The following is a 27,047-nucleotide window of genomic DNA, read 5'->3' on the forward strand; positions in this document are numbered from 1 at the left end:
CTGTGGGTTCTTTTGCATTAATTATTGGCAAATTAAGAACTAAGATGAATATGACTAAATGATCTCAGTCTGAAGCAACCACTAAAACTACTGTACGTTTCCTCCTTTTACTTTGTGAACACAATCTTTACCCAGTTTGTGTTTTTCCTCTTAACCAGCATTAAAGAAAGCTTAAGCAATGCTGTGACAATCAGCTTTGGTCAGGTACTTCAACAAATTGAAGTAGATATAAATATAAAAACTACTACTTTACTACTCTGTTAAATGGCTTGTTTTTATGCTGTAAAAACACCCCCAAAACAAAACAAAATAAAAGTTAAAATTAATTTTCTCGCCTTAAGTGTAAGATAACTTTAACAACTCTGAAAAACTAATTGAAATCTACTGGGGAGGGAGAATAAAGAATAAATGGTAAAATTGTGATTATTTTTTTCTTTTCAAAGGCACCTGAATAAGGGAGCCAATAGACCAGCTGCCTCCCTGTTTTACAACATAATCAAACTCACTTCCCTGAACTAATGCCTTGTTGAAGCACCCTTTGATTTTATTACCACGCTATGTTATTGATTGGGTTGCTGTCTTGGCCCACTTGTTGTGAAGCCATGCTTTTGTTGACTAGGTTCTACCATTCACATTATTGCTGCTCTCATCCAAAAAGCTCCTAGTTGAAAATGAACTTTTTCTGGATGGCTGACAATCTACAACAGCATAACATAGTGGTTAATGCTGAGCCACATCCTGAGCTACAAGTTGGTATGCACAATTATGTGATCACATTGATTTAGTTTCCAATTACTTCTCTCTAAAAAATCTTTTTTTTTTTCTCAATTGAGTTGTGCAGTTGATTGGTTGTATCAAAGGTTGGGGGAAAATCTTCTACAATGATTTATCCAAGTAACATTGCCACAGCTGGCATTTTACTAGGGGTGTGTAGACTTTTCAAATCCACTGTGCTCTTAGGTTTCACTGCCTCAGTCCAAATTTATGCCAGACACAGTGTATTTGACCGTATTAGGACATAATGATAAATGTAGAACATTCTCTGAGTGTGGATTGAAAGCTGAGAATAGTTTTTTCCTAAAGGAAGACTGTGGTTAGTCAAACTTTCCATCTAAAACCAGTTCTCTGCCACTCATCTTGTTGTCATTACCAACAAGATGTTGTCATTGTCGTGACCAATGACAACAAGATGTGTTGTCATAATGCTACATTATGAACTGCTCACATTATGAAGCATTATGACAAAAACACCCCATGTTGTATCTCTCTTTTTATTGTTTTACAGAAAATATTTCATATCTCTCAAGGCTTTCTCACATTTTATGTTCAAAATTCAAACTGTATTTTACTGGAGTTTATGTGACTAGGTGTTGCATAATTGTGAAGTGGAAGGGGCAAAAAACTATATTTTCTTCAGATTTGAAATATTTTATTTCAAATCGGAAATGTAGTGTACATTTTAATTTAGTGCCCCTTGACTCTAATGCCCCTAAATAAAATGTAGTGAATTCAAAATCCACCCAGTTAATAAAAAACACAGATAGGTCAGGGATAACATTGTAAAAAGCTTAAAGCAGTGATACGTCCTAAAAAAATATCTTAAACTTGGAGTCTTTAAATGAAAATAGACCAAGACACAAGTTAAAACCCACTAAGACTAAACTGACAGACTGGCTAGGAAGACCAATAGTATTATCCTTGTTAAATGGCAGATCAAAATGTGGCTGAAGGCTAACACCTGACATCACCTTGAACTCACCATCCTCACTGTGAAGCACAGTAGTGGCTGCCTCATGTTGGGGAAAAACTGCTCAATTCTCCAAAACACATGAGGCCGGGGTGGAGGCTCCCCTTTCCGCACCTCTAAACACACAACCAGGGCTAGAAATAAGTAGTTTAGATCAAAGTATGTCCTAGTTAAAGCCCAGACCTAAATGCAGTTGGGAATCTGTTGGATGATTTGAATATTGATGTTAATACAAGATCTCTATCCAATCTGACTGAAGCTGCTGTGTAATGAATTATTGTAATATTCATTATTTAATGTCCAAAGTTGTTACAGACATGCTACCAAAAGACTAGCAGCAACAGTAGTTCTAAGCCCTAACACAAAGGGGCCGACTACAAATGCACACCGCACTTTTCAGATATTTATATGAAAGCAAACTGCATTATTTATCTTTTATCATTCACCTAATATACCAATAAAATATCACTAGAGTTCTTATATAATGCATACATTAGTAAGCCTTCTCTTCTTCTTCTTTTTTGTCGTGTTTCTAGTCTTATAATGCTTTTCCTGCTGATTTGTGTCCATTTTCTCAGTCTGTCCTGTCGTTTCCCAGCTGGGCCAGGCTTAGCCTCCTGCAGAGCTCTTTGAGGAGCCGCTTCCAGGCTGCTCTGCGTAGGTCACAGAATCGGTGCCAAAACCTCTTACTGAAATAATTTGGCATCTTATTTCTGGTTAGCTCCCAATATGAATCCCTCTGCTTTCTCACCGTGGAAGAATTCCTCTTTGCTCATGTCGTGTGGACAGGAAACATTTTTGCGATTATTAAAACTCTTAATCTTTCACCCACTCGTATTCCCGTGCGTCCGCGAGGAGCCATGCTGCAGTTTAATAGAGGGGACCCTCGGTGCTTATTATGGTAACAGCTAACCCACAGAGCTCATGTTCGCTGCTCCACAAACAGTCAAATCAGCAGCCATGCTGGCCCATCTGTGTTTTTTGTTTTCCGTACACACACACAAACACCCCCCCTCATGCATAGTTAGCTTTAGCCTCACTGTGTGTACAGTCTGACACACAGTTGTGAGCTCACACATTCACAGGTTGCTCTCTTCCACTAATCAGCTCAGTCCACTGGCCCGCTCCTCTCCAGTGGAAGGAAAAGTACATCACCATAGAGACCGCATCAATGGCCCATTAGCATCAGAGGTGAGGTGAGGAGACAAGACGAGGGACAGAGGACAAAAGGAATGGCGGCGGGGAGAAATGGAGAGAGGGCGAAAGAGGGGGTTTGGATGAGCAGAGTGGGAGAGGAGAAGATACCGAGACAGGATTGGTGCAGAAGTATGAGCCAGAGGGAAAGGGATGAATGAAAGGAGAGAGTGTTTGAGAGTGGGCAGAAGGAGGGAGGGGGAGTGGGAAACTTTGAAAGAAGTGATACATTCACTCTGTGTCCATTTAGTCAGGAGGAGGTTTATTACCATGGATATTTCTTAGCTTCTTCTTCCTTCCTTCAGTCCCTCCTTTGTCGTTTACACCAATCAATAAATCTTCCTCAACTCAGGAAAAATTATCTGTGGTTTCCAGAAATACTTCAGGTATCTTAGAGTGATCAGAACATTTCATAGTTTAAACGCTGCTTTAATGTGGAATGTTCCTGCTTTTGTTAGGAGGGTCTTTGTTTGTGGCTGCTGGATCAAGTCCATTAAAGCACTTTTCTACATTTCTCTTAAACTTTCTTTTCAGTTCACTCTAGGCCTTGGCCAGATTTTAGTATAAAATTATGCCAAGATTTCTAAATGTTCCTGTTTCAAAACTCCTAAAATGTACTGCTGTACCTGACCTTGCAGCTCCAACCCTGTTGATTTGATTACAGAGAAAGTGCCTTTCTTTTTGCTGTACATACCACAAGCCCAAACAAACATTTCCAGATGCTAGAAAAAGGACAGTGTTCACTGGAAACTAAATCTGTAAAAAAACGGATTTTTAAATATATATATATATATATCTATATATATATAGATATATATATATATGAAATGCTGTTTTTAAAACTACAGTCGGCCAGCAATGACTGTAGCTATTCATAGCATTTTTATTAAGTAGCTGAATGAAAGCTGTTTTTGACCAGATTTATTTTCTCTTTATATTATTAAACATTTATTTAACCAGGTAAAAAAAACAAATTAAAAACAAATTTCTTATTTACAGGTGTGTCCTGGTAAAAGGTAAGGCGTGTAGAGGGAGAATGAAAGAGTTTTGTAACACAGAGCAAGATTTATAATGCCAGATATACGGTAAATAAAATCCAATAAACACATAGTCTGGGTAATTACCTACGTACGATCGGCTTGCTATACTCCCAATATTTCTCTATAAGTAGTGGAACTTCAAAAGGTATTTCATTCTTGATACCATTGAATTGAAAACTATGAATAAATTTAGCTGAAGTCTGTATCAAAATAAGAATGAGCAAATGTTAGAAACAATCACTGTTGATTTAAGTACCAATGTAATAAGTTAATACATTTTTGATTGTATGATTATATTATTAAACATAAAAATCTATCTGTATCCCATGTTGAGACCCAGTCCATGTGCTCAGACTGAAATCCTATGATGAGAATCTGCAGATAGCCCGATCTATTTCAGGTCTGCTCTGCTGAAGCTTTGGGTCACACCCCTAAACATGACTCCTACTTTGTGCGAAAGAGAGAACCTAGATACATTCAACCTTGTATTTCCTTTTAGATCCTATAAAGCACTTTGTATTGCCTTGTTGCTGAAAATGTGTTATATAAATAAAATTACATGTACCTTTTTACCTTTACCTCCATGTTGCTTTCACATGAACCACTTTAAAACTCCATATCCTATTAGGGTCAAGACGTGCAGTGACTTGGTGAAGAACTTTTACCTATTGACTTTCAGTGGTACATACAGTACAGAGCTGTTATTGGGGCCTAAAGGAACACATTACCTACATTTCATTTCATTTCTATACTCTTCAAAGATCCCCTATACATCTCCATCTCCCCTATTTTTAAAAGTGAGGTAGCAAACTTTTCCAACTTTTTGACTCTTAAAAACCCCACATATATTCTCATGCCATTCGCTCAAACTGACTAATAATTCTTGTTTTCACTTTGTTCAACCAGCAGTAGTATAGTAGAGTTAATTAAAGCTAATGCCATGAAGGTGCTGTTAGTAAGTGTAGTACTTGAATTAGATGGCCAGTAGTTTATGGCCATCTAATTCAAGCAGTTACACATCTGGTAATAACATATAATTGTTAGTTATACATTAGCCATATAAAGCTAACTTGTATGGCATAGGCACTCATATCTCTCTTTATGTTACATTCAAGGCTTTTGAATGAGGAGTTGAGGACTGAGCACAAAAAACTTTTTTTTTTTAAGTTTCACTCAGTGGTTCTTACAGTTAGCTTTACAAAGCAGCTCCAATTATGTGTATGTGGTTTTCCTTAACTAGCTCTAGTTGCCGTTCCAACACATCCTTATGTACCAGAACAGTGCTCACTGATCCCAGAGATGAGAATTGAGTATAACTGCTGACTTACTTGGTTTGCTGACATGTAACCATAAGCAAAGTGTCTAGATTGTAAAGCAGTCTCATTTTATTGTGGAGAGACAGAATAACAATAATTTTAAAATGGTTTGCATGCCATTAAGTGAAATGTTCTTGTACTTTTGAACTTGGTGAGGAAACCCTTACTAGCAAACCCAACACTAAAACGTTTTTTATACCTGATCACTACCTTTTCCTGCATCAATTGAAGCTCAGGCTCACAGAAGACTCTGCCAGGTGTTCCCAACAGACCCTCACAATATGTTTGCCATTAACATTTTGAGCCTGCCAGGTCTGGTTAGCACCCTCCCTCACCACCTATGGGAGGGCCTTAGGAGTGGCTCTAGGCCAGACTCCAAAGTGGAGCCTTGGTGACCCACGTCCGGGTGAGAGAACACTGTTTCCATTGGTGGGTCTCAGGGTCTTTGAGCTACACTTGGTCTGATCCCTCACGTAGGACTAGTTGAAACCCCTCTACTTCGGTACTAACTAATTTATAGAAAATTGGGGTGGAAAAATTTATTTTCCTTTATCATTAACATCTATTTTACTTTTCATATACTTATTTTAGGATTACAGATGAAGGCTTTCTCCCCTGGCTGCACGTCCATGTTAATTCAGTGATAAATATATGGATCAAATATATTCTCTTCTTTCTTTCTCATTATAGCCCTGATGGTTCACCACTGCCAACACCAGACTTGGTAACCTACTGTAAGCACTACTCAGTATAGCTGGTTTCTTGTTTATTGCTGAGAAAAAAAATATTTTCAGAAGAAACCTGAAATACATAATTTATGTTTGGTGAACATGAACAGAAAGTTTAAAGACGACCTTTGTCACTGAATAGTGTCATCAGAAATATTACCCCCCCCCCCTTTTTTGCAAAGATCTCTAGCATTGCTTGAATTAATCCCAAAATCCTGCCCCAGGAACAGACTTCACCATGGTAATGAGAATGTTTGTGTAGAATAATTTCCAATTCCCTCTCAATCTGATGCACCTGCTTACCCTGGGTTTCAGGATGGGCCATAGAAGGAAACATCTGCTTTATAATGAGTCAGCGTTGTATTGTCGGGGTGCTAACAATCCCCACACATAATTCAAGACGGTGACGTGTTTAGGTCATGTTATCTATTTCAGGATGGTAGGGGGAGATATTCTTGAACAGAGGCATTGCACCCCCCCACATGAGCCCACTCAGCTGCTCCACTTTTAGCCCAGGCTCCAGGGAGGGGGCTGGGGCCCTGTGGTTGGTCGGGTGCCTTTCTACTGTCGCCGTCTGTCCAAAGGTTGGTTCACATTTCCATCCGGAGGCAGTTGGACTGTCCTCCCGTCAGCCCTGCAGTTGTTTGTTCAGTCAGTCTGTAGATAAAGGAGACACTCAGAGAACTAGATTATACCGACTAGTTTTATTTTGAGGTGAAGGTGCTGGATTCACCTGTTACCAACGCCAAGATGACCCGTGACTCGTAAGTTTATGAGGTGTTTTTTGTTGACTAACGTTGACTCTGATGTGGATTTTCAAAAGGGGCCGCACAATTAAAAAGAAATAAAATTTTTTCCTTTTTGTACCCTGTCAATGACCAACTCCAAAGCAGGGTCAGCATTTATAAAAGAGTGGCTTTAGAAGTGGGGTTACTGTAGATTGTCTCACTTTTTCCTGCAGTTCCATCAACCCATCAGGACTATTGTTCACCTCTGTCATTCCTCTCAGCACAGGAACACACTTTAGCTTTTAACGCTGTCTATGAATTCATTCAGTATTCTGGGCCTTTCTCCCTCATGAGAAATCTTTTATATTTTTAGCTCTGCCTCGGCTGTTAAACTCCTCAGAGTCCAATCAGAGGGGGTTTCCACCTCACTTACAGTATAAGATTCGTCTCCGTTAAGTGATGGGGCACTTTTCTCCTTCACTGCTTCTGGAGCTGCTGCTCCAGTTCAAAGAAACTGAAATATGAGAAATCTGTCTTCAAAAGAAACTCCCTTGACAAACAATACTTTTAGTGACAGAAAATCCTTGTTAGTTTTACATTCTTAAATTTCCAATTGCTCGTGCCATCTGCTGTCCCATAAACTTGAATGTTAGGATCCCCTGCTGGCTTAAGCCATAGTAACTCGCTGGTGTGCGGTTTTAAACCATCGACGGGTAAACTGCATCTTCATCGCCCAGGGTCATGCAAATGTGTTTCAGTCTTCAATGATCGAACTTTCGTTCCAAACTATTAGAAGATTGCAAAGTCATTTTCAACTGCATAAACCTTCAATTGGTCCGTTGAGCTAAATATTTTCATTTGCAGCTAAGTTTGTAATTCTCACTGTTGGTTGGAGGTGAAACCGAACGCATCATATTTTTATTTATCATCTTGTTTTAATTTAGTTAATCTCACATGTTATTGCTATAAATTACTGATATTGTGACCAATTTCCAATCTCTTATTTTGCATGCTGGTGCTGATTTTAGCCCATTTCTCTTCAAGAGCTACAAAAAACAATGCAAAAGCCATTTTTTTCTTAGTCCTGTATTAATGAATACCTCTTAACCATAAAGTTTTTATTGGCTTGTTTCTAGTCATGAAAATGTCTCCCTCTGGGTGAAATGCAAGCACAGTCCTTAAGCTTCTAGTAAACAACCTATGGAGCAATCAGTAAACATAATAATAGGTAATAACAATTCTCGATTAATCGTTAACTGGAGGATATTCAAAAAAGGCTATTTTCTGAAAGAACAACACACTCAGAGCAGTAAATAAACCAAAAGGTTTTTTAAAATATATACATTTTGCATATAACATGAAAAACCTTTGTCTGGAAATATGTTCTAAAACTCAAGTAGCAGTTTTAGCGTCACCTACATCAACTTCTGTAAAGAAAATGTTCTATTGCTCACCTTCTGCTATCCAGTTATTTATAAGTTAAACTAAAAATTGACCAGATGAGCTCCACACTGCACTGAGAAGTCCAATTAATCATCAGAATAATCAATTGCTAAAAATAAATGGCAATTGAAGCCCTAATAATTATATTTGTGTAATTGCAACTTTATTTTTTTTATTATTGAGACATTGAGCTGCTGTTTTGAATCAGTGCTTGTCTGCCTGTAGCATCCTGCCTGTGTGAAGGCTTCAGCCAGATACAATGACATCATTGTTCAAATTAGACAACAGGAGCTGCACAGGTGTAATGACAGCAACACAGAGATATGCCCCGTCCCACAGACACAATAATGTAGCTCATTGTTTGTATGATCCGTGGTGTGGAAATTAACTCCAGATAGAGATTTCTGTCTGTCATTGTCTCCATTATTTGCCAAAGTTGTGCACACAGCAAGAAACTTCCTGTCAGTTTAATGTCATCTAATTGTAAATATATGAACCATAGTAAATATAAGAACATTTCAAAAGAAGTATGCATCTGCCTCAGTCTGTGGAACATTAGATATTTGGACTGAAGTAAGTCTCTTCTCAGTCTTAGCTTTATTTCATCACCTCAGCTGTAATTATTACCATCAGCATTTGAGCTACAAGGCTGCAGGTGAAGCTGCATGAGTTCTGACCTCATCCTGTGGTGACCTGTACGGTCACTGCAGGCTATTTTCATTGGTATTGTAAGATGCTTAGGTTTAGGGAAAAGAATAAAGTCAATTTATTAAATTGAAAGATTTGTTCTGGGCAATATTTCAGGAAAACCAAAACTGGTGTTTAAGCAGGGTGACTTCTTCTGAACAGGGTTGTTCCCCCTGTCCACTCCTATGTAAAATGACACTGGGGCATTTAAATATACCTAAGGAAAGGTGACTCTATGGTGTCCACATCTGTTTTGTCTTGTATTATAATTCTATTTTGAACTGTTCAGACTCCCTGTCTGTTCAAGCTTTTAACATGACTGAGGTTTCCCCTCAGTCGAGATATCAAGTCTCTGTTATCACCCTGTTGGGGCTGTTTTATGGACCCGTCTGCTACTCTTCTGGAGCTTATTAGCTCTGAATATGCCCGGAGAGTCGTGTTCGTCTGTGTTTCAGTGACGGGCAGTGGTACCATACCGCACATTTTAATCTGTATATTCATTCACTTTCATTCTCACAAACTGAAAAACTCAAATTGAATTGAAACTTTTCTGACCCGTAGCCTGCTGCTAAATGTTGACTGAGTGTAACTCTGACTTGAGATCTAAATTTCCAGTGTGGCCTCAGCCTGTGGCTACACTTTGACCAATGTGGCGCTTAATAATTCATCAGCTGTTATTAACAGCCGGCTGCAGAGCAGAACTTAATCAGCTCCACTCTGCTGCAGAGAGGGACTCCAGCAGTAAATTCACTGACAGCTTTGACACGTTCTGCTGCTTTATCACAACCAGAGGATAGAGCTGGAGTTTGATGACAGGGCTCTGCTTGCGTGGTCAGAGCTGCTGCAGGTGGCTGACTGATGGTCCATCATGTCAGAAACGTATATTACCATTAGAGCTGTAACGATTCGTCGAATGATTCCAGGACCTCGATTTTTAAAATGATCTCCCTCGAGGCTTTGTCAAGTATTTTTTTTTTTTTTGTACCCCTCCAGGGGGTCTTTTGTGGGCTCTAGTGTCCCTTATATGACAGTAGGCTGACAGGAAACAGGGAAGGAGATGGGGGGGAAGACATGCGGCAAATATCGTCGGGTCCGGGAGTTGAACCCGCGACGGCCGCGTCGAGGACTCAAGGCCTCCAAATATGGGTCGCGCTAACCCCTACGCCACCACGGCACGCCCTCCCTCGAGGCTTTGTTAGGTTATATTTTACTATTTACTGTGTTTCGGAAGGATGATTATTTGTGTTGCGTAATGCTCTCACTTCCACCAATGAGCTTTAGACTAATGCTAACTGCTATTAGCAGCTATGGAGGGAGACGGTGAGTGACAGAAGCACACCCAGGAAAGAAATTAAAAGTATCTCAAATGAGAGATCTGTTTAAACTAAATTATAAAGATAGCACAGCCAAGTGTGTGTGCTGCACAACAGAATTGACATTTTCACAATAAAACATTTCACAATAACACGTCCTCGATTCTCCGTCCTCTGTCCTTGAACACCTCAGCAGGAAGCATCCACTACATAAATCAAGCTTGTTCGTGGCTAATAGGGGACATTTTTGTTCCTTTATCAAAAGACTCCAACTTTTTTCTGGGATTATTAGAACAGAACATGGCATGTTGTACAGTTTGGCTAACATCATTTGGCTAATGAGACTAAAAGTGATGTTTGAATTGTATTGCATTTTAAGCAATAAAAGGTGTTCTTAAAAAAAGGTTCAGAATTTTTATTAGAATTTTCTTTTTCTCACAGATGGGGAAACATTTTTAACTCTCCTGAAGTCTTAAGAGATGCTTTTACTCTGTGCACTGTGTGGTTTCGGGAACTGACAGTCTGATGGGACAACCACAGCACATTATAACATGGGAAAAAAGCTTGCTACAAGTGAAATAATCTGCCAATGAAACTAGTACTTTTTCACTAATATTAAGGAATTATTGACTTAAAACAAGCTCCTATATCTTGCTGAAAAGTTACTGATAAGTTAGTCTTGTCTTATTTCAAATGTACGAAGATATTTGCACTAAAAACCAGACCAAAAATACTTGATAAGATTTTGTTTTTGCTGTATATTTGATGGATGATCCAGTTACATATCAGAGCTCTGAGTTCACTCTATGTAATCTAATAGAGTGAACCTCAGTTCACTCTATTAGATCTCTATTAGATCACATAGATCTCTATATAAACCTTGAATGTCTGTCTGTGACATTGAAGTGGCAGATGTGACAGATGGATCATGAGCAGCCCCTAGTTTGGTTTGTTAATCACTGAAATCATCTGATTTCACACTTAAGTTAATGGTCTCACTTTAACAATATCAACGTAGTGCATAACTTGATTAAAAGTCATGTACACCATGCTAGGATTTTTCTCAGCAGTTGTACCATGTGTCTGTTTGTTTTTTTTAGAAGTGTTGTGTGGGAAATAGTGTGTGTTTTTTGGGGTTTTTTTTTTCTTTTTTGACAATGTGTGGCATTTGAGCCACCTGTACCCGGCTGCCTCCTGCAGCTGAAATGGCATCAAGCCTCATGGAAGAAATGCTCACTTCTCCCCGCTCTCATCCCATGTCCTCCGCTCATTCAGTCTTCATCTTATGTGTGTGTGAATTTATTGTCCAATATCTAATCCCTATTAACCACCATGGTGATGGCGTTTGCAGTTGGTTTCGTTCTTTTTTTTCCCCCTGTCCTCCCCGTGTCTTCCTCCTCTCCTCCCTCGCATCATCTGTTCTGTGAAAAGACATAACAGCTCATTACAGGTGCCTAGCGCCGCTCTTGCATCCTTCTCTGTCAATGTCTCGCTCTAATTGGTTGTAATGGCTCCCGATGTGTGTGTGTGTTCTTGTTTAGACAACTTTTGACTGTGCACTTAACCCAAGTGTGACAAACTGCTCCAGCCACAGACCTTCCATCCATCACAGCTTGGTTCCCGGGACGCTCTCTGCCTCAGCCTGCCTGTAAAGATCTGCTTTATTAGTTCTGTCCATTAGTGGGGCAAGTTAATCTCGCAAACTCACCTGTCGCTAATCACATGACATGTACTTCCATCACCAGTTTGTGCTTTACTTATTCATAATGAGCTTAATGAAATAATAAATAAAGCTGTGCATGTTTGCCAATGAGCTGCATTAAAGGCTTTATTTTAACAGCATTAATGAACGATGGCGTATTGGGGCTGTTGTAGATAAAAAAAAAAAAGAGTAAATATCCCCTGCAAGGTTAAAATTTTTTAGATTGATCTCAGAAATTTAGCACAAAAAACAAGAACATTTCTGAGCTCCAAAAGTCAAAACATTTTCAAGAAGAAACAAATCTCAGTAAATTAGAGGTTGGGCTCAGAAATTTTCTAGATGAAGAAACTTCAAAAGAGTTGAAAATTGTTTTACTTTTGAGCCTCAGTAATGTTCAAGTCTTTTCTGGAATATTTCTGAGATTAATCTCCAAATTTCTGAGTTGTTTGGCAGAAATATGCTTCTTTGTTGTTGTTCCATCTGCTCTCTTTCCGTGAAGGTGTGTTTTTGCTGTATTGTTTCCTCTAAACTCAGTGACATGTCATCCCCGGCTTGCTTTATCCCAGCCGACTTCATGCCTGTTGAGCTTGCTGTCCGAGGGAAAATATAAAAAAGGGTTTTATTTCAGCACTTATTGTAATTACATCTTCCCATGAATAAGTTAACAGCCCTCTGGGTACAAAGTTTGATTCAACGATAAAAAAAAGAAAACATATGCTCAACAAGTGTATTTTTTGTTGTTCAAAACAGCTGCAGAGGAAGCTGCAGTTCATCAGTTTGACTGGAATATTGAACTGAGCTTGTTGGATTGAAGGAAGTGGTGCTTCTCTTTGAATAAAAGCCCATTAATATGACGATAGTGGTTCAGACACATTGAAAGATGTCTTTGAGTCTAAATAAGAAGTAACGCTGGAGATTTTTAGAGATGAGACCAACATCTTTAGCTGCTGTTTGATTAAAGGAAAGCAGAGAGAGTAATGTGTGGAGGGAATTTAAGAGATTAATCTAATCTAGCTATATTATAAAAGTGTTTGGCTGAGAAAGTTTGTCTTGATATTCTACTTTTTTAAAAAGTCAGTTTTTTCAGTAGATAAGGATATACTATGACATTTACCTTTGCACCTCTGGTAAAAATGCTCAAACTAAAAAATATATTTCAGATACAGTTACTGAGAAACTCTGAAAAAAAAAATCGATAACCTTTTTGTACATTTATTTAGTGGATGAGAAAAAGAATCAATCTTAATTGTTTTTATAAAAAATAATGGTGCCATAATAATACCAGTGTTATCGAGAACAGTACAAAGGACTCAGCCCTTTAATATTTCATCAATGTATTTTAATGCATTTTTGACCAGATCCAATAAATGCTGTTGAAACACTTTCCCAGCTGACAATAAGGAAGTCTTCTTGAGGGAAAGAATTGAAGAGTTCAGATTTCATCCATTTCAAACTGCTTGCCTGTGCAGTCTGTCTCACCTTTATTATTGTAGTGTCAATATGGGACACTAGTTAAAAATGAAAGTACAGCCTGACTGCTTTATATAATTTTTCTTACCTTTTGGCTTTATGGTAGTGAAAATACCTCCACATAAGTGAAGCTTAATGAAGCTGACCTAAAGCAGAAGGATGGTTTGGTCATTTGAATATTTTTTTTACATACTAAATAAAACAGGAAAAAAAGCTGTCCAGCTTACCACGTTGACATAAAAGTTGGCACAGCAACCAGGAGGACTTGGTATAACTGAAGCCCCTTCTCCTTTGTGGAGTCTCGCTCTGGCCAGTTAATGTCTGATTCAGTTTTAGTCAAGTTGGGTTAACTACACACTTCATTAGCAGTGTGAGTGAAAATGGGCAGGAATGTGGATGGGCCATGTAGGAGCTGTGGTCGACACCAACATTTCATTTTGTGCTCGTACCATTCAGCGGCCAGTTTCTCCAAAATCTCTTGGTATATTTATTGCGCGATTCCCCATCTAGCTAACACTGTAAGCGCTCTTCCGCCTTAATTGACGAGAAGTTTTGAACCATGGATTTATGGATTTGCAGTTCTTCAACTACTATAGTTTTGTTGCTGATTGAAAATGGTGGTTGAGATGTTGTCGTTGACATAAATCCAGAAGCTGAAAAAATCATGACTGCTGCCAATCAAATCGTTTCAGCTTTAACCACTCTTGAGGTGGCTCCAGAAAACGGACAAGAACCGCGCAGGATCAGCAGATGAAGAGTAATCTGGAAGTTCTGGAAGAACTGATTAAATACAGGCCTGTGGAGAACAGGCTCAAGAGTCTGCAGACTGTACTTTTATTCCCATTGAGCAGTAGTGAAATCAGTGATGAGTAATATGCTGATAGTCTGGTAACTGCAAAACATCCAAGTTCTTTATCATTCTGTTCGCTGTGTACAGTTGTCTGTTGATGGATTATGCTTCACCCTGCCAGGTTATTGTAGCTGACTGAATAGAAATATAGAGAATTAGGCTTTCAGGATATTGCTCCCAGATTCAGTAAATTAAGAAAATGGTTGAACAAGACTGGACTGAATCTGCGATGCTGGGAAAAAGCTCATATAAAGTTCGTTCATCAAACGTTGCTGCTTCCCTTTTTTTTTTCTTTTGCTACATTTGTTTTGAAGCGATTGAAGGAGAGACAGAGAGGGAAGAGCTGGGTGGGTGAACGGTAAATTAGAGAGAGCCCGGTGCTCCGAGTCACACAGATAAAAAGCAGCTAGAGGGAGTTGCGAGCCAGGAAGGGAGGAGGCAGATGAGAGTATGAGATCAAGCGATAGACAAAGGTATGAAGAGATGTAGTCGGGACAGAGAACGGATGGACAGAAGGCACGAAAAGCTGCAGAAGGAAAGAATCTATCTCCCCAACACATTGGAGCAGATACTCCACCGAGTCGAGCCATCCAGGTCTGCCTGATGCCACCGCGGTGATTTCCCCTCTCTGCTGCCTTCACCACGGAGCACCGGAGCAACCTGTGCTGGAAGCGGGAGCCTGTTGCCTGGATACCTCTGCTGTCGCCACGACGGCAAAACGCCAGGGCTGAAGAAGCGCGTGTGCTGTGTGCGTGTCTTGTGTGAGCTGGCGTCGGTGTCATGGGAAAAACACCGCTGGCTGGCGGTTTGGATGGCTCCCCCACACGTCCGCTCCCTGGCTGTTCGCTGACATCGCATGTATGAATGAAGAAGGAATCTCCCTGCTATGGAGGCTTCCAGGAGAGCCTGAGAGAGGGGCCGGGCGTGCAAGGAAGGGGGGGTTAGCTGGCACTCTGGTTTGGAAGATGAAGAAAGCTGATTTGTAGAGAGGAAGGGAACAACCACTTTAACTGCTGAGTTAAAGAGTGGAGGCAACCGGGACACAAGACCCAAAGACGGAAACGCTAAGCTGCAGCTGCTGGGGGGGCAAACTACAGTGGTGTTGTCTGGATCACCTGAGCAGCTAGAGGACTGTCTGGAACCATGCAGGTCCAGTCATCAGCTGCACTCTCTAAAGCCTCCAGCTTCATCCTCAATCAGAGATGTGTGCTGGCCTCCAAAATGGAAATCCACCGGTACGTACCTGCCTCACCTGAGGTTAAGTCCTGAACTCATCATCTCATTCTGTTAGGAAGCTTAGCTTCGGCTGTCATAATTCCTGGTGTCTGATATTTACTATTTTGGTGGAGCATGAACTAGTAGATAAGATTAATAAAACAGGGCTTTGGTGATGCAATGCCATGTGTTGATTGAACTCACTGTATCTAACACAGATCAACTAGTTGCAGTGATTACTTTATCAGTTTTAATGCGCTAAGTTTAACAGAGTTTAAGTTTGTTTTAGATGGAAGAAAACGCTTCTAGTGAGTGCCCCTCATCCTGATTATTTTAAACTAAACATTAAGGTTTTTCTTCTTAATTGAAAGTCTTAAACCTATAAAAAAGTAACCAAAACAGCAGAGATTATTTATAATTTTTCTCAGATGAAAGTACAGTAATTGCAAACAACCAACTAACCAACCAGGCCTTTAATAAAACAGGCTTATGAAATTCACCTGCTACTTTTTGGTGCCAAAAAAACCAATTGGTGTGGTATTACACTTGCAAATAACTGTTTTGATGTAAAGTCTGGTTGGATATTATAGTTCAAATCTCATGTATGTAAATTGTGCATTACAACAACACGTCTGGTGAATTGGTTGAACGTTCAGGGCCCTTGATGTCCTCACTGGATATACAAGTTAGTGGCTGAAGTGCTTATAAAGACTGACAGGGACATTGTGATAAGTGGAAAAAAAAGAATAGCAAGGAAAATGTTAATCAAATTTAACATCACTGTAATATTCAGTAGTAATATTGCAGCTCCATATTGGATCCTTGTTCATGATAATGAGAGGATATATTTCCTGCCTGACTTTATCTTAATGTTCCCTCATCCCAGAGGGTGTGGTTAGGAATGAAATGGCTACATCATAAACTTCCATTTTCAGTGCTGACATCATTTTTACAGGGAGAAGCTACTTAAATATTGATTCTGTTTGCTGAAATGTCATATCTTAGGTTCACTTGGGAATAGTATTCCTTCAAAGGGATGTTCTTCACTACAGGAGAGAGGAAAACTGTTCAACAAAGTGAGGTTTAACTTGAATATTAAGAAGCTGCCAGAGATTATGTTCTTTAACTTTTTTTTGTTCCCGTGATCTGTTTCTTTCACAAGCTGGACAAAAATACATAGTGAAACATTTCTGTCAGCATTAAGGATCAACTCACTGAGTTAGTCCAGTATCCACTGGGACATGGTGGTCCACTCCTGACAGCACCAGCGTTTCCCTTAGAAGTCCAGGCTGGACGGAGTTAAAAACACTGGGGACATTAAAGAACATGATCCTCACTTTGCTTCCAGGCAATCTGCAATGGATCCAATGAAGACCTCATTTGGGGGGGAGGGAGATAATTGAGGAGCAACCTCTCTAGGGTATTCATTAGATCTGAGGTCAGTGCTGCTGACCTGTAGCTGCTGATGTTCTTTGGATGTTATGTCTTTGGGAGCAATTTGGTGCATTCAAAGTAAACGCACAAAGGACATATCCAAAAACTATATAAAACCAGAACAAGAAAAAGGGAGAAAATGTCTTCAGGATGAATCTTATACATGTTTTGACAAGGAAAACAAGCATATTTACCTAATTGGATTTAGCTCTGTGGACAGGTGGCTTTTACTAGGGGTGCATTCCAAAGGTGTGCTTGTGGCTGGTATTTTCATGACATTTGTGATATTAATGGAAAACATTTTTCATGCATTTTTCTTTGAGAGATATTTACAGAACATGGTTCACTGTATCCATCTGAGGTTGTCCTTATCATATTTAACCATTTTAATAAAAGCACTTGTGATTTTCTGAGGGTGAAAAACTTTAAATGGCTGCAGCAACTTGTGACAGCCCAGCATACACAACCAGATTGTGAACATACAAATGGTCATTCAAGTTCATCATGGTTGAATCCTTTGCCGGCACTATAAGTTTCCACAACAAACAAACTACTTTGACTACATCCTGTGGTTTACCCATTTGATTCCATTTAAAGCCAAAGTAATTCCAAATAGGTAACATAATCTTTGGACTTTTGTTCTGAATTGGTAAGTCAATTGGTGTTTACATTGTTCCACCCCCCAAGAAAGTCCAAACAAACATATGTTGCCCATTGTCATTTGTTGGACTGTTGAATATCATTTGGAAAAATGTTACATATTGCCCAACCTTAGTGGTTGAGGTTTATACACAGGATGGAGATCTGGGCCTTCTCCATGGAGAGGTGATGAGCTGTATGGCTTCTTGGTGTCTGCATACAATACGCCCAGGGTTTAATTATCTCTGGTGTGGCAGGTTACATACTGTGTGAAGGTGGGGAGAGTGGAGGACAGGGAGACATGGTTAACGTCTCCAGAGATCAGAAAAGGGACCTGGAGGTTCAGTCTGTTGGAGTATATCAAATTAGTAGAGGAGGCCATACAGTTGTCACAATAACTTCACAACTGCGTAAACTTTTGTAGGCATAACTTTAAATTTTTGAGGTAGCAAATACAGCCTCATGCTAGCAGCTAGCAGCTCAGTGGCCTTACTGTGGAACGTCTCTGATAGATAAATGTCCAGAGTTATACCATCTATCATTCACAAACACAGTTAGACCCCCTTCACTCCTCCTACCCCTCTCCTGTGTTCTGTTCTGGAGTAAATGAAAACCGTCCATGTTTGTGTGTGTGTCTGGAGTTAGCATGGTTAGCCACATCTCAGCCAGATGGATCAGGCTACTTTCCCTGTAGCTTCTCTGATGCTCCATAAGAGCTACTAACTCTCTTATTGGGAAGAGATGGACAGGACGATGGGTTTGTAATTCTCTGGTTGTGATGCCTGATGTGGGGGCAAGTCCCCTGTCTCTTCTCCTCATCAGGTCATTTGGTGGAAGGTGATACAGTGGTGCTACTGAGAGCTAGCGGCTGGTCCGTGGTGTAAACAATGGAGTCATGGGCTTTCTTGCTGTCTCAGAACACAAACGCCATTAAAAGGTCAAATTAAATCGATGTTCTGCTTGGCCTGGTAAGCTTCATTGTGTGAAGCAGAAACTCACAACATGTCTAAAAGTAAATTTAAAAGAGAAAACTCTGGAGTGAGTGGCAGCTGCAGAAACTGGCTCCCAACTCTTGTGGTGGAGCGAGCAATAGAAGGAATAGGGAATAGATGACAAATTCCCTCAAACACTACAAGTATCTGACACCACAATGCAAATGCATTCCCTCAGTTTACCTTTGAGTCGTCCGTGAAACTGAGCTGTGCAGCTGTGATCTTAATGAATCACTACATAATTATTAGGATGAAGATGTAAGTTGGGGTTAAATTCTGGTTTAGTTGAACCAAATATTTTGCAGTCATTGACCATATGGCTGAAAAACATATCACAATGTCATCGTTTCATATAGGTCTATCAATAATTATTGATTTTTTTGTTTGTTTCAAATATCTAAAATACTGCCAAGCTGGTGATGTGGTCTTTATTGTTTCATCCGATTTTCACTTCACACAGCTGGGTTTTTTATTCTTAAAGAGTCAGTATTTTGTATTTTCCAGGCACATAGTACCCCTTTAGAGCACAATCGAGTAATCTTATCTTCAGTCATAAAAAAGTTGGTATAAAATATACGTATACGAAGTATGACTTAAAAGAAATTTGACTTTGTAATTTAGCTCCTTGAAATTGGGCTTCTGTCTGTTTAAAAACTCCTGCTCTTTTTGACACTCCGCCTTCAGGAAGTCATCACAACATGGCTCCTTTATTAACCCTTTAACAATGTTTTTACTAGCATTTCACTGAGAAGGAGTTTGTATAATGAGCTCAGCAGATGCACAGTTCCACCAGGTGTTTAATTGCTGCTGATTAGTCAGAAGGAGCTGGGTAAGAGAGTCATGGGGGAAAGCTGCTCTGTAAGGAGGAAGCTTGAGAACTGCGAGAAGGACCTCGCTGCAGCAAACAGAAAGGGACGGGGACGGACCACTGTCAGTCTCGTACCTTATTTGGAAATGGGACCATTGCACTCCGGAAGTGAAGGGGGCGCTATTTCCTATATTATCCGGGGTCTCCCATTTTTATTTTCTTTTGATATCTGTGATATACTGTATCTTCACCTTTAGGGAGGAGTTTCACTCTCTGCATGTATTTGAACTTCTCTCTTTTATTTACTTCAGCACAGCTCACAGTTTTTAACAAATTCTGTAGCTTTCTGTGTACTTCTAAATCTGCTTCTTAGTCGAATCTTATTGGGCCTGCTACTGTCTCTAGTGGTGTGGGGGTGGTAACACAACTAATATAATTAAATTACTAAATCAGAATAGCATAAAATCTAACCATCTCCTTTTAAGCTAGAAAGATGACAGGATTTTTTTTTTTTACTTCTATTCGTAACTTTGTCTCTAAATATGAAAACTTTTGCTGTCACACTCCTCCCAATGAGTACAGCCAGTTCCTCCTCATATTAAAGCTAAACTGTCACCCCAGTTGTGCTGTTTGATTCATGATAAGGAACATTTCCTGGTCTTATTCAGGAAATGTTAATCTTTTTCTTCCCATGCTTGTTGCAATGGCAACATAACATCTGAGGTCATGAGTTAGCCAGCAGCAGGGCCACCTGTGGAACCCTCCTCTGGAGAGCTGCCTCTTCAGTCAGCTAATGGATTCTGTGAGTAATTTGCTCAATGCCTAATTGATTCCACGAGGGTTCTGCATGTCGGACCAAACTACTCTGTAAACAAGGACCGTGCTAGAGCTGTCCAGTCAATGGGCCAGGTAATTAGAGGGCAGTGGTGCTTTAAAGCTACATGAAGTGATGAAATAATTTAGGGCAAACAGAACAGCTTTTGTAATGTAGCAGAGGTGAGAAACACCTGGTTTGTAAAGGTCAACAGCAGAAGAGTATCTTATTATACTTAGCACCTCCTGGTTTTGAAATGTAAATAGAAATAAAATAATCAAGAACAGTTTTCTTTAATTCTGTTGGTATACACTTAAAGTCTGCCAACTCTTCTTGGTTTCATTACCAGGTCTGTTTTGAATTCATCTGCTTGTTTTTTTTAAACAACCAAATGATTTGGAATTCAGCACCACATTGCTGACAGTTCGGTTGTTTTTCAGAGCTCACACACACTTGCATAATTGAGATCATCAATTGTGCTGATATCAGCACAGCTATCGGCATCATTTCCTGTTTAAATAAAAATAAAACATGCTGACAGTTTGTCCAAACCAGGATTTATTTGTTAGAGCAGGTGAGAATAAACTCTCACCAAGGACGTTCAGGGTGCTGGACTGTCTCTACTTTTCAGTGTTGTATAAAGTACTGAAATCTCAGAGTCAAGTAAAAGTACAAGTACCTCTCCAAAATATGACTTTGGTAAAAGTCGAAGTCACTGACTGAAATGTTACTTGAGTTAAAGTCTTAAAGTATCTGAAACTTCTTGTACTTAAGTATGGAAATTACTGTAAAAATGGATGTACTCAAGTAATGTAATGAAAAGTACAAGTAAAAAGTAAAACAAAGCAAATGCAGTTTGAATGACATTTTTTATATTTTGGTAAACTTGTCAAATACACTTAAAATAATGTACACAACCAAGTGCAGGCAAAATTAAACCTGCTAATAGATATACCTGCAGGCATCATTTAGTTAAGAAAATTAGGTGCTTTACCTATAGCACAAGGTTAACTTAACCTGCTTTACAACTGAACCAGCTTCTTAGAATACCCTCCAGGACAGAAAATACAAAGTTTTTGTAAGCCTTAAGTTTTCCCTTCAAGTAAGGTCAGTGCTGAAAATGAGAAAAATAAATAGTACAGAAAATGTGGCCAACATGAAGAAAAAGATCTGTTACGATTACTCTACTTCACAAATCAGTGAATCAGTCAATGCTACAGTCAGTAGGTGGTGCACACAACTGGTCATTATGCAAAAGAAAAAAAGAATTGGGAGGGAAATGCAGCTTATTGGCATCTGTAAACCTGGTTTTGAACTTGCATGCCTTTCCTATATTCGTTAAATTTAGTCTAAATTGCTATCGCTATGGCTTCGGTCCCCCCTTGAACAGAGGAGTCTAGGTAGCCTGCTACAGTCAACATTAAGCCTAAGCTAAATACACCACTTGTGGAACTGAAACAATGCCAAACAAAGTTCATTTATACAGGTAACGTTATGGTCAAGATTTCACAATAGTGCCTAGTGACCAAGCTATAGTTACTGAAACAGGAGGATTATAACCATTTCATAAGACGTTACCTCGATGTGTTTCTTCAAGTTGGACGGGGAGTTTTTGTAAGATAGAATTTCCACATCTTCGGGCAGGAATAACATAAACTGCATGTGGTACGACGAATCTTTAACACCCATGAAAGAGTGTATTGTGTTTAAATAAGGCCATGGGCTCTCATCACCAGCTGGTGGTTCCCCTGGAGCCGTGTCCGACGTAGTTGCAGTCGTTGTGGTCTCCGTCTCCTCCTCCATGTGGCTGCGGCTGATTGCGAGACTTGCTTTGTGTTTAATGGGAGAAGCGAAACAGGTGTATCCTATTGGAGGTGATGAACAAGACCAGGCAAGTAGGCTACGGAGTTTGTTCGGTAGCCTACTTGCTACTTGCTAATCAGTAGGTGGGGTCAAAACACTTTGTTTCTCTCTCGCTTTTTTGTAACGAGAAACTAAACCACACATTGAAAATGTATCGGAGTAAAAGTACGCAATTAAGTTCGGAAATATAGTGAAGTAAAAGTGAAAGTCATCAAAAATTTTCATACTCGAGGAAAGTATGAAGTACTCCAAAATATACTTAAGTAAAGTAGTGAAGTATTTTTACTTCGTTACTATACAACACTGCTACTTTTCAATAAATCCATGTCTTTCTCTTTCTGAGGAGTTTTTCTTCATGCCAACAGTTTGAAGTGCTAGGCTAGGCTGTTGCTAGCTTAGCCTGATGGGTTAATAATCGTGTTCATAGAATATTTCAGTGCTTTTTGAATTAATCATTTGTCTATGAAACTCAGTCGTCCTTCTTCAGAAACTAGCCTCCCTTGCTTGAATGTAATTGGATTGAATGACTGCTGCTACATCGGCTGCTGTCTGAGGATCTCGGAGCACAGCGTAGGTCACTTCCTGCAGCAGCCCGATGCAGTCTTCCTTTCACTGTGAATGTTATTGTAAAGCTGACTGGCGGTGATGGCACAGTAACAGCTGCGATTGGGAGGTGGGCCTATAACAGATAATTGAAACATAACATGGTTGGGGGTCTTTTATTGAATCTGCTTGTTTTCCAAACAGATTTGGGGCATTTATACTCCTTTTTTTTCTTTTTTTTTTGCTTTCTAGAAGATATTTTATGTTGCTGTGCTTTTTATGATGCCTTTTAAATCACGGCTTTGCTCACAAAGAGAAAGAGAATATAACATGAAAACACCTGGGTTGTTAATTGAAAAAGACTCCAACTTGGGTGATTAGTTGTGGTCTAAAACACAAAGGTGGCAGTTTCTATTGTACTCCTTTGCCTTGTAATTGAAAAAGTGACAGCCATTTTTCTTTGTTGCAACATTCCGGTTATAAATCAGCCTAACCAACAGCTCTCTTTATCAAATGAATAAAACAAATGGCGCTCATGAATCCAGATAAAGATTTTTGGTTTGTTCTGAAAATAACATTTCGAACTACTCCTGCCTCTATTTAGGTGGCTGTGAATAGATAGTGTGTCTATTTGCAGCACACACACACACACGCCCCATTGTGTACCTGTAGGTTTTGTTCGGTTATATATAGCCGCTAGTGGTGATGTCTTCTTTGTCACACCTCAGGTGTTTTTGCTGCAATCGTGCCACACATCGGGCTTTGCCTGCTCTGTCTTTTTTCCCACCACCATCTTCTGGAGTAGATGACTCATTGCTGGAAGCCCAGGGTCTTTTCTCCTGTCTCCAGCATATTGTGTGTGTGTGTGTGCTTAGCAGTATGAACTCTCCAAACACACATATAGCAGTATGAATGATGGGCTGAAGCATGTAGACACACTGCAAAAATCCTGTGGCGCTATCTGGCCAGAGTGACAGATCAGTCTGGATCCCCTCTGAAAAGGCAGCATGGTCCGACTGCGTAGGTGTTTGATATTGACGTTAACCACGTTGCCGTGTAATGATCTGTTCTCATCTGCTGGCCACATTGATTGGTTGCACTTAATTTTTTTGTGCTGCTGGCCAATACTATTGATTCCAAGGCTTCACATAAACAAAATCTACAATCAGATTTGAATTTTCCTCCTTCTCTAGTTCCTGTGAGGAGAGAGTAGAAGTTTGTCACTCATCTCTCTCCAGAGTTTCTGGACACAGCACGCTGAAATGGCTAAAATAAAGTTGCTTCTCCTGGTGAGTTTCAGGGTGACTTTAGAACAAACCTGAAAGTTTAGGGACTTGGCTAATTGTTAATTTGGGTTTTTTATTAACATATGCAGTCTTCATCACTTGAAGCCTGGTTTAACCATTTTGATCATGTTCTATACAACTACCAGAGATATCCTGGTACATTGGTCTAATTAAAGGTGCATTCACATCAGCCCTGTTTAGTCCACTTTAATCAAACTCTGAAAGTCCGGTTCATTTGGGGAGGTGTGTATTCGCAATTAAACTCTGATCTGGATCAAAAAGCAATCTCCAGTTTGCCTACAAACCCAAGTCTTTGTTTGGTTGAAGTGAACTCTGGTGTGGTTTGGATGTATATGTGGACTGCTCCAAAAGCAGGAAGTAGACCAAAGCGCAGGGCATTCTGGGAATGAGAAATGTCCCATGGACAACTGTTAAAATCAGTTGCCTCTCCATTTTGCTTACATTCTGTGAAGAAGAAGGTTGTGCTTATGTTGTCTTCAGAGGTTTCTGTGTCCTTGCCTTCAGTAGTTCTTGGTGCACGGTTAACTTTCCAACCCCAGTAAAGTCTGACTAGTTTGGACAAAGACCCAGGTGTATGTTTGCTGATTAAAGGAGTTTGTTGATCTTGAGTACAACCCGATGCAAGCTTTATGTTCTTTTATAAAGCTAACTGTCATTCTGCCTGATGAAATGTGAAATTAACAGCATCTGACTTTTATTATCACTCCTGCAGCCCTTTTTTGGAGACACTAGAAATCCATCTTGCATGCTAAAGCAGAAAGATGTTAATTTTAACAGAAGCCATAAAGATGAAGCAGTTGAGGCTTCATCTACACAGAAGTAGATGACTGTAGGAGAAACTGTGATCTAGTCCATGTTTCCTATTACACGTTGATGAGCTTCTGAAATTGTTGCGCTGAATTCATGTGGACCCTCCTGGGCCCACTTTGGGAAGTCTTCATTAGAGCCATAGCAGACATTGGTCCAGCAGCTGTAGGCTATGACTGAACAGGGACGTTTTCAGCCTCCTGGTCTGATCCTGATCACTTTCATATGGACTGGAAACACTCTGCTCCACCAAACAAATAATGACTGATTCATGAAGGGAAGAAAAAAGAGAATCAGAAGGATGTTAGAGGGGGGGGATGGCTGAGGAAGGTCAGTTAGTGGTACAGAAATCTTTCCAGAGGAAAAACAAAAAAACACAAGCTGAAAACTACAAACACATGTGGAGAGCAAATAGAAAGGAAGGATGCAGATGTCTCTGTAGACATCTCCTACAGCTGGCTTTACAGAGAACTTGTTTCTCTGTAAAGCCAGCTGCACTCCCTGTTAATCAAACCCATAGCTAGCCACCAATCTGCCTTTCTTTTCTTCACGTTTATGCGTGGGAGTCTCTGTGGATTTCCTTTTCCCAGCTTGGAGAAGATTCCCATGTTCCATCTTGCACCGCATGACTCAGGTTAGGAAGGTTTCTAATGGGAGTAGCTGAAGCTGGTCTTTCAGAGGGGAGCAGGACAAAAAGCATGTGCTGCAGAGTCACTTTCAATCTATTGAAAGAGCTGTTTGTAATGGGGATCGCTATAATTATTTTTTCAGCGGTTTGTGTGCTCTGAGGGATGATTAAGAATGGAATCAGCAGATTGTACTGGCTGTGGTTGTGTTTAGGCCATAAAGAATCTTTTAGAGCAGTGTTTCTCAAAATTTTTCAGGCTGAGGACCACTCAACCCATTTAACAAACAGTCACGGACCACCTAACTTGAAATTGTCCCCGTGATAACACATCTTAATATATGATGCAACCTGAAATGAAAACACAACCCTTTGGTAAGCTAGCTGTGGCGTCGCACTTTGAGCTCACGTCACGGCGAATAAACTGTCATTTACATGCAGTACCTCACGGACCACTAACTGAAACAACTGACCAAGCACAGTTGTTGCTTGGTCAGAAACAACTGTGTACCTCAGGGTGATTGACAGTGCTAATACCCTCCTCCTGCCTCTGATTGGTTGGTGGACAGAGTGGTGTATTTCTGCAGATCGAAGTAGGTCGATTTTTTTAAGTATATATATTTTTTTGATTACCTGCCTTTTATCTGTTTTTACAGTCACTACATGGTGAATTTTTAGCAAATATGTAAAATAAATAAATAAATTTATAACGGTCACCTCCTGCAGCTTCAAGTTACTCCTTAATGGTTGCTATGGGAGATTGAAGGATTTCTCAAATATACATTAAAAGAAACAAAGCAACACTCTGGGTATGTTATTGATGAGGGAATAACATTATAATATGACGTAAAACTCAAAAAAGTTGATTTTGCATAAAAGCCTTTGAAGGTTTTTTTTTTTAAACATTTCCCAAGTGACTCTGTCCCTACTCCATCATATTCTTGGAATAGCTACATGCCCAAGCAGTCATGTTAAGATCTTATACAAAGCTTTTATTGCATTAAACTGACCCCTGATTAGTGGGATAATAGTCTGTGTGGGTTAAGATAATTTCTGAACAGGATTGTTGTGGGCATTAGAAGTATAATAAAATTTGCCTTGCGTGGAAGTCATGGGTTTTTTTCATCCTTGTGTTTGTCACACGTAGATTTTAGCTGACAATGACTGAAATTTCCTGTGGAGCTAATTTTTGTTCAGGCTTTTTGTTAATGTAACCTCAACCTTTTTTTTCTTATGTGTGTAAAGATTGTTAGAAAAGATTCTCAATTAAGATGATGCATTCAGATTGAGAATGTACTTCCGTCATTAATAAACATCTGTGTCTCGTCACGTGGAGTAGGACCCATCTCATCTGGCCTGCAGAGTGGAGATTGATGCCACTGCTAACTGACAGCGCTGTGATCCTCCACATGTGCTCCCCTAAGACTTAGCAGAGTCACATAGCTGACGGAACAAAACCCCGAGTCATCATTCATTCCCCGCATTGTGCTTGGCAGACCCACTGAGTAGGGGGATTCAGCTGCCCCGTTTTGGTTTGTTCCTATTTTTAGACAACACAGTCTTTTGGTTGCATAACTTTGGCCTACCAGCAGCGAAATTAGTCACAATTTCCAGCAGCGGGAGTGACGGGGCGAATCAGTATAAACAGAGGATGTGTCACAGCGTCCAGTTCTGCATTTCTCTTCCTTTTCCTGGGTTGGTTTTCTAGCTGAGTGGTGAGACCTTTCGTTCTCACTGGGCGGTTGGATCAGGCGGGGTTGTGATCATTCAGCCCTCAGCCCA

The 27,047-nt window shown here is 39.9% G+C and overlaps 1 protein-coding gene across 7 annotated transcripts in view; it reads left to right on the forward strand.

Annotated features, from left to right (window-relative positions):
- Window positions 1–27,047, forward strand: part of enah (ENAH, actin regulator) — a 123,904-nt gene that overhangs the window by 31,232 nt on the left and 65,625 nt on the right. Inside the window, exon 1 of one of the 7 annotated variants that reach the window (XM_023347693.1) lies at window positions 6,642–6,789. The exons of 1 other annotated variant lie outside the window; for it this stretch is intronic. In XM_023347693.1, the coding sequence (XP_023203461.1) occupies window positions 6,776–6,789 (14 nt within the window). In that variant the 5' untranslated portion in view covers window positions 6,642–6,775. Of the gene's footprint in view, window positions 1–6,641; window positions 6,790–14,605; window positions 15,454–27,047 lie in introns of those variants that run through there. 5 more of the 7 variants (XM_023347690.1, XM_023347691.1, XM_023347692.1 and 2 more) reach the window with 5 other exon arrangements.

Source organism: Xiphophorus maculatus, chromosome 15 (genome assembly GCF_002775205.1).
Source record: "Xiphophorus maculatus strain JP 163 A chromosome 15, X_maculatus-5.0-male, whole genome shotgun sequence".
Lineage (NCBI taxonomy): Eukaryota > Metazoa > Chordata > Actinopteri > Cyprinodontiformes > Poeciliidae > Xiphophorus > Xiphophorus maculatus.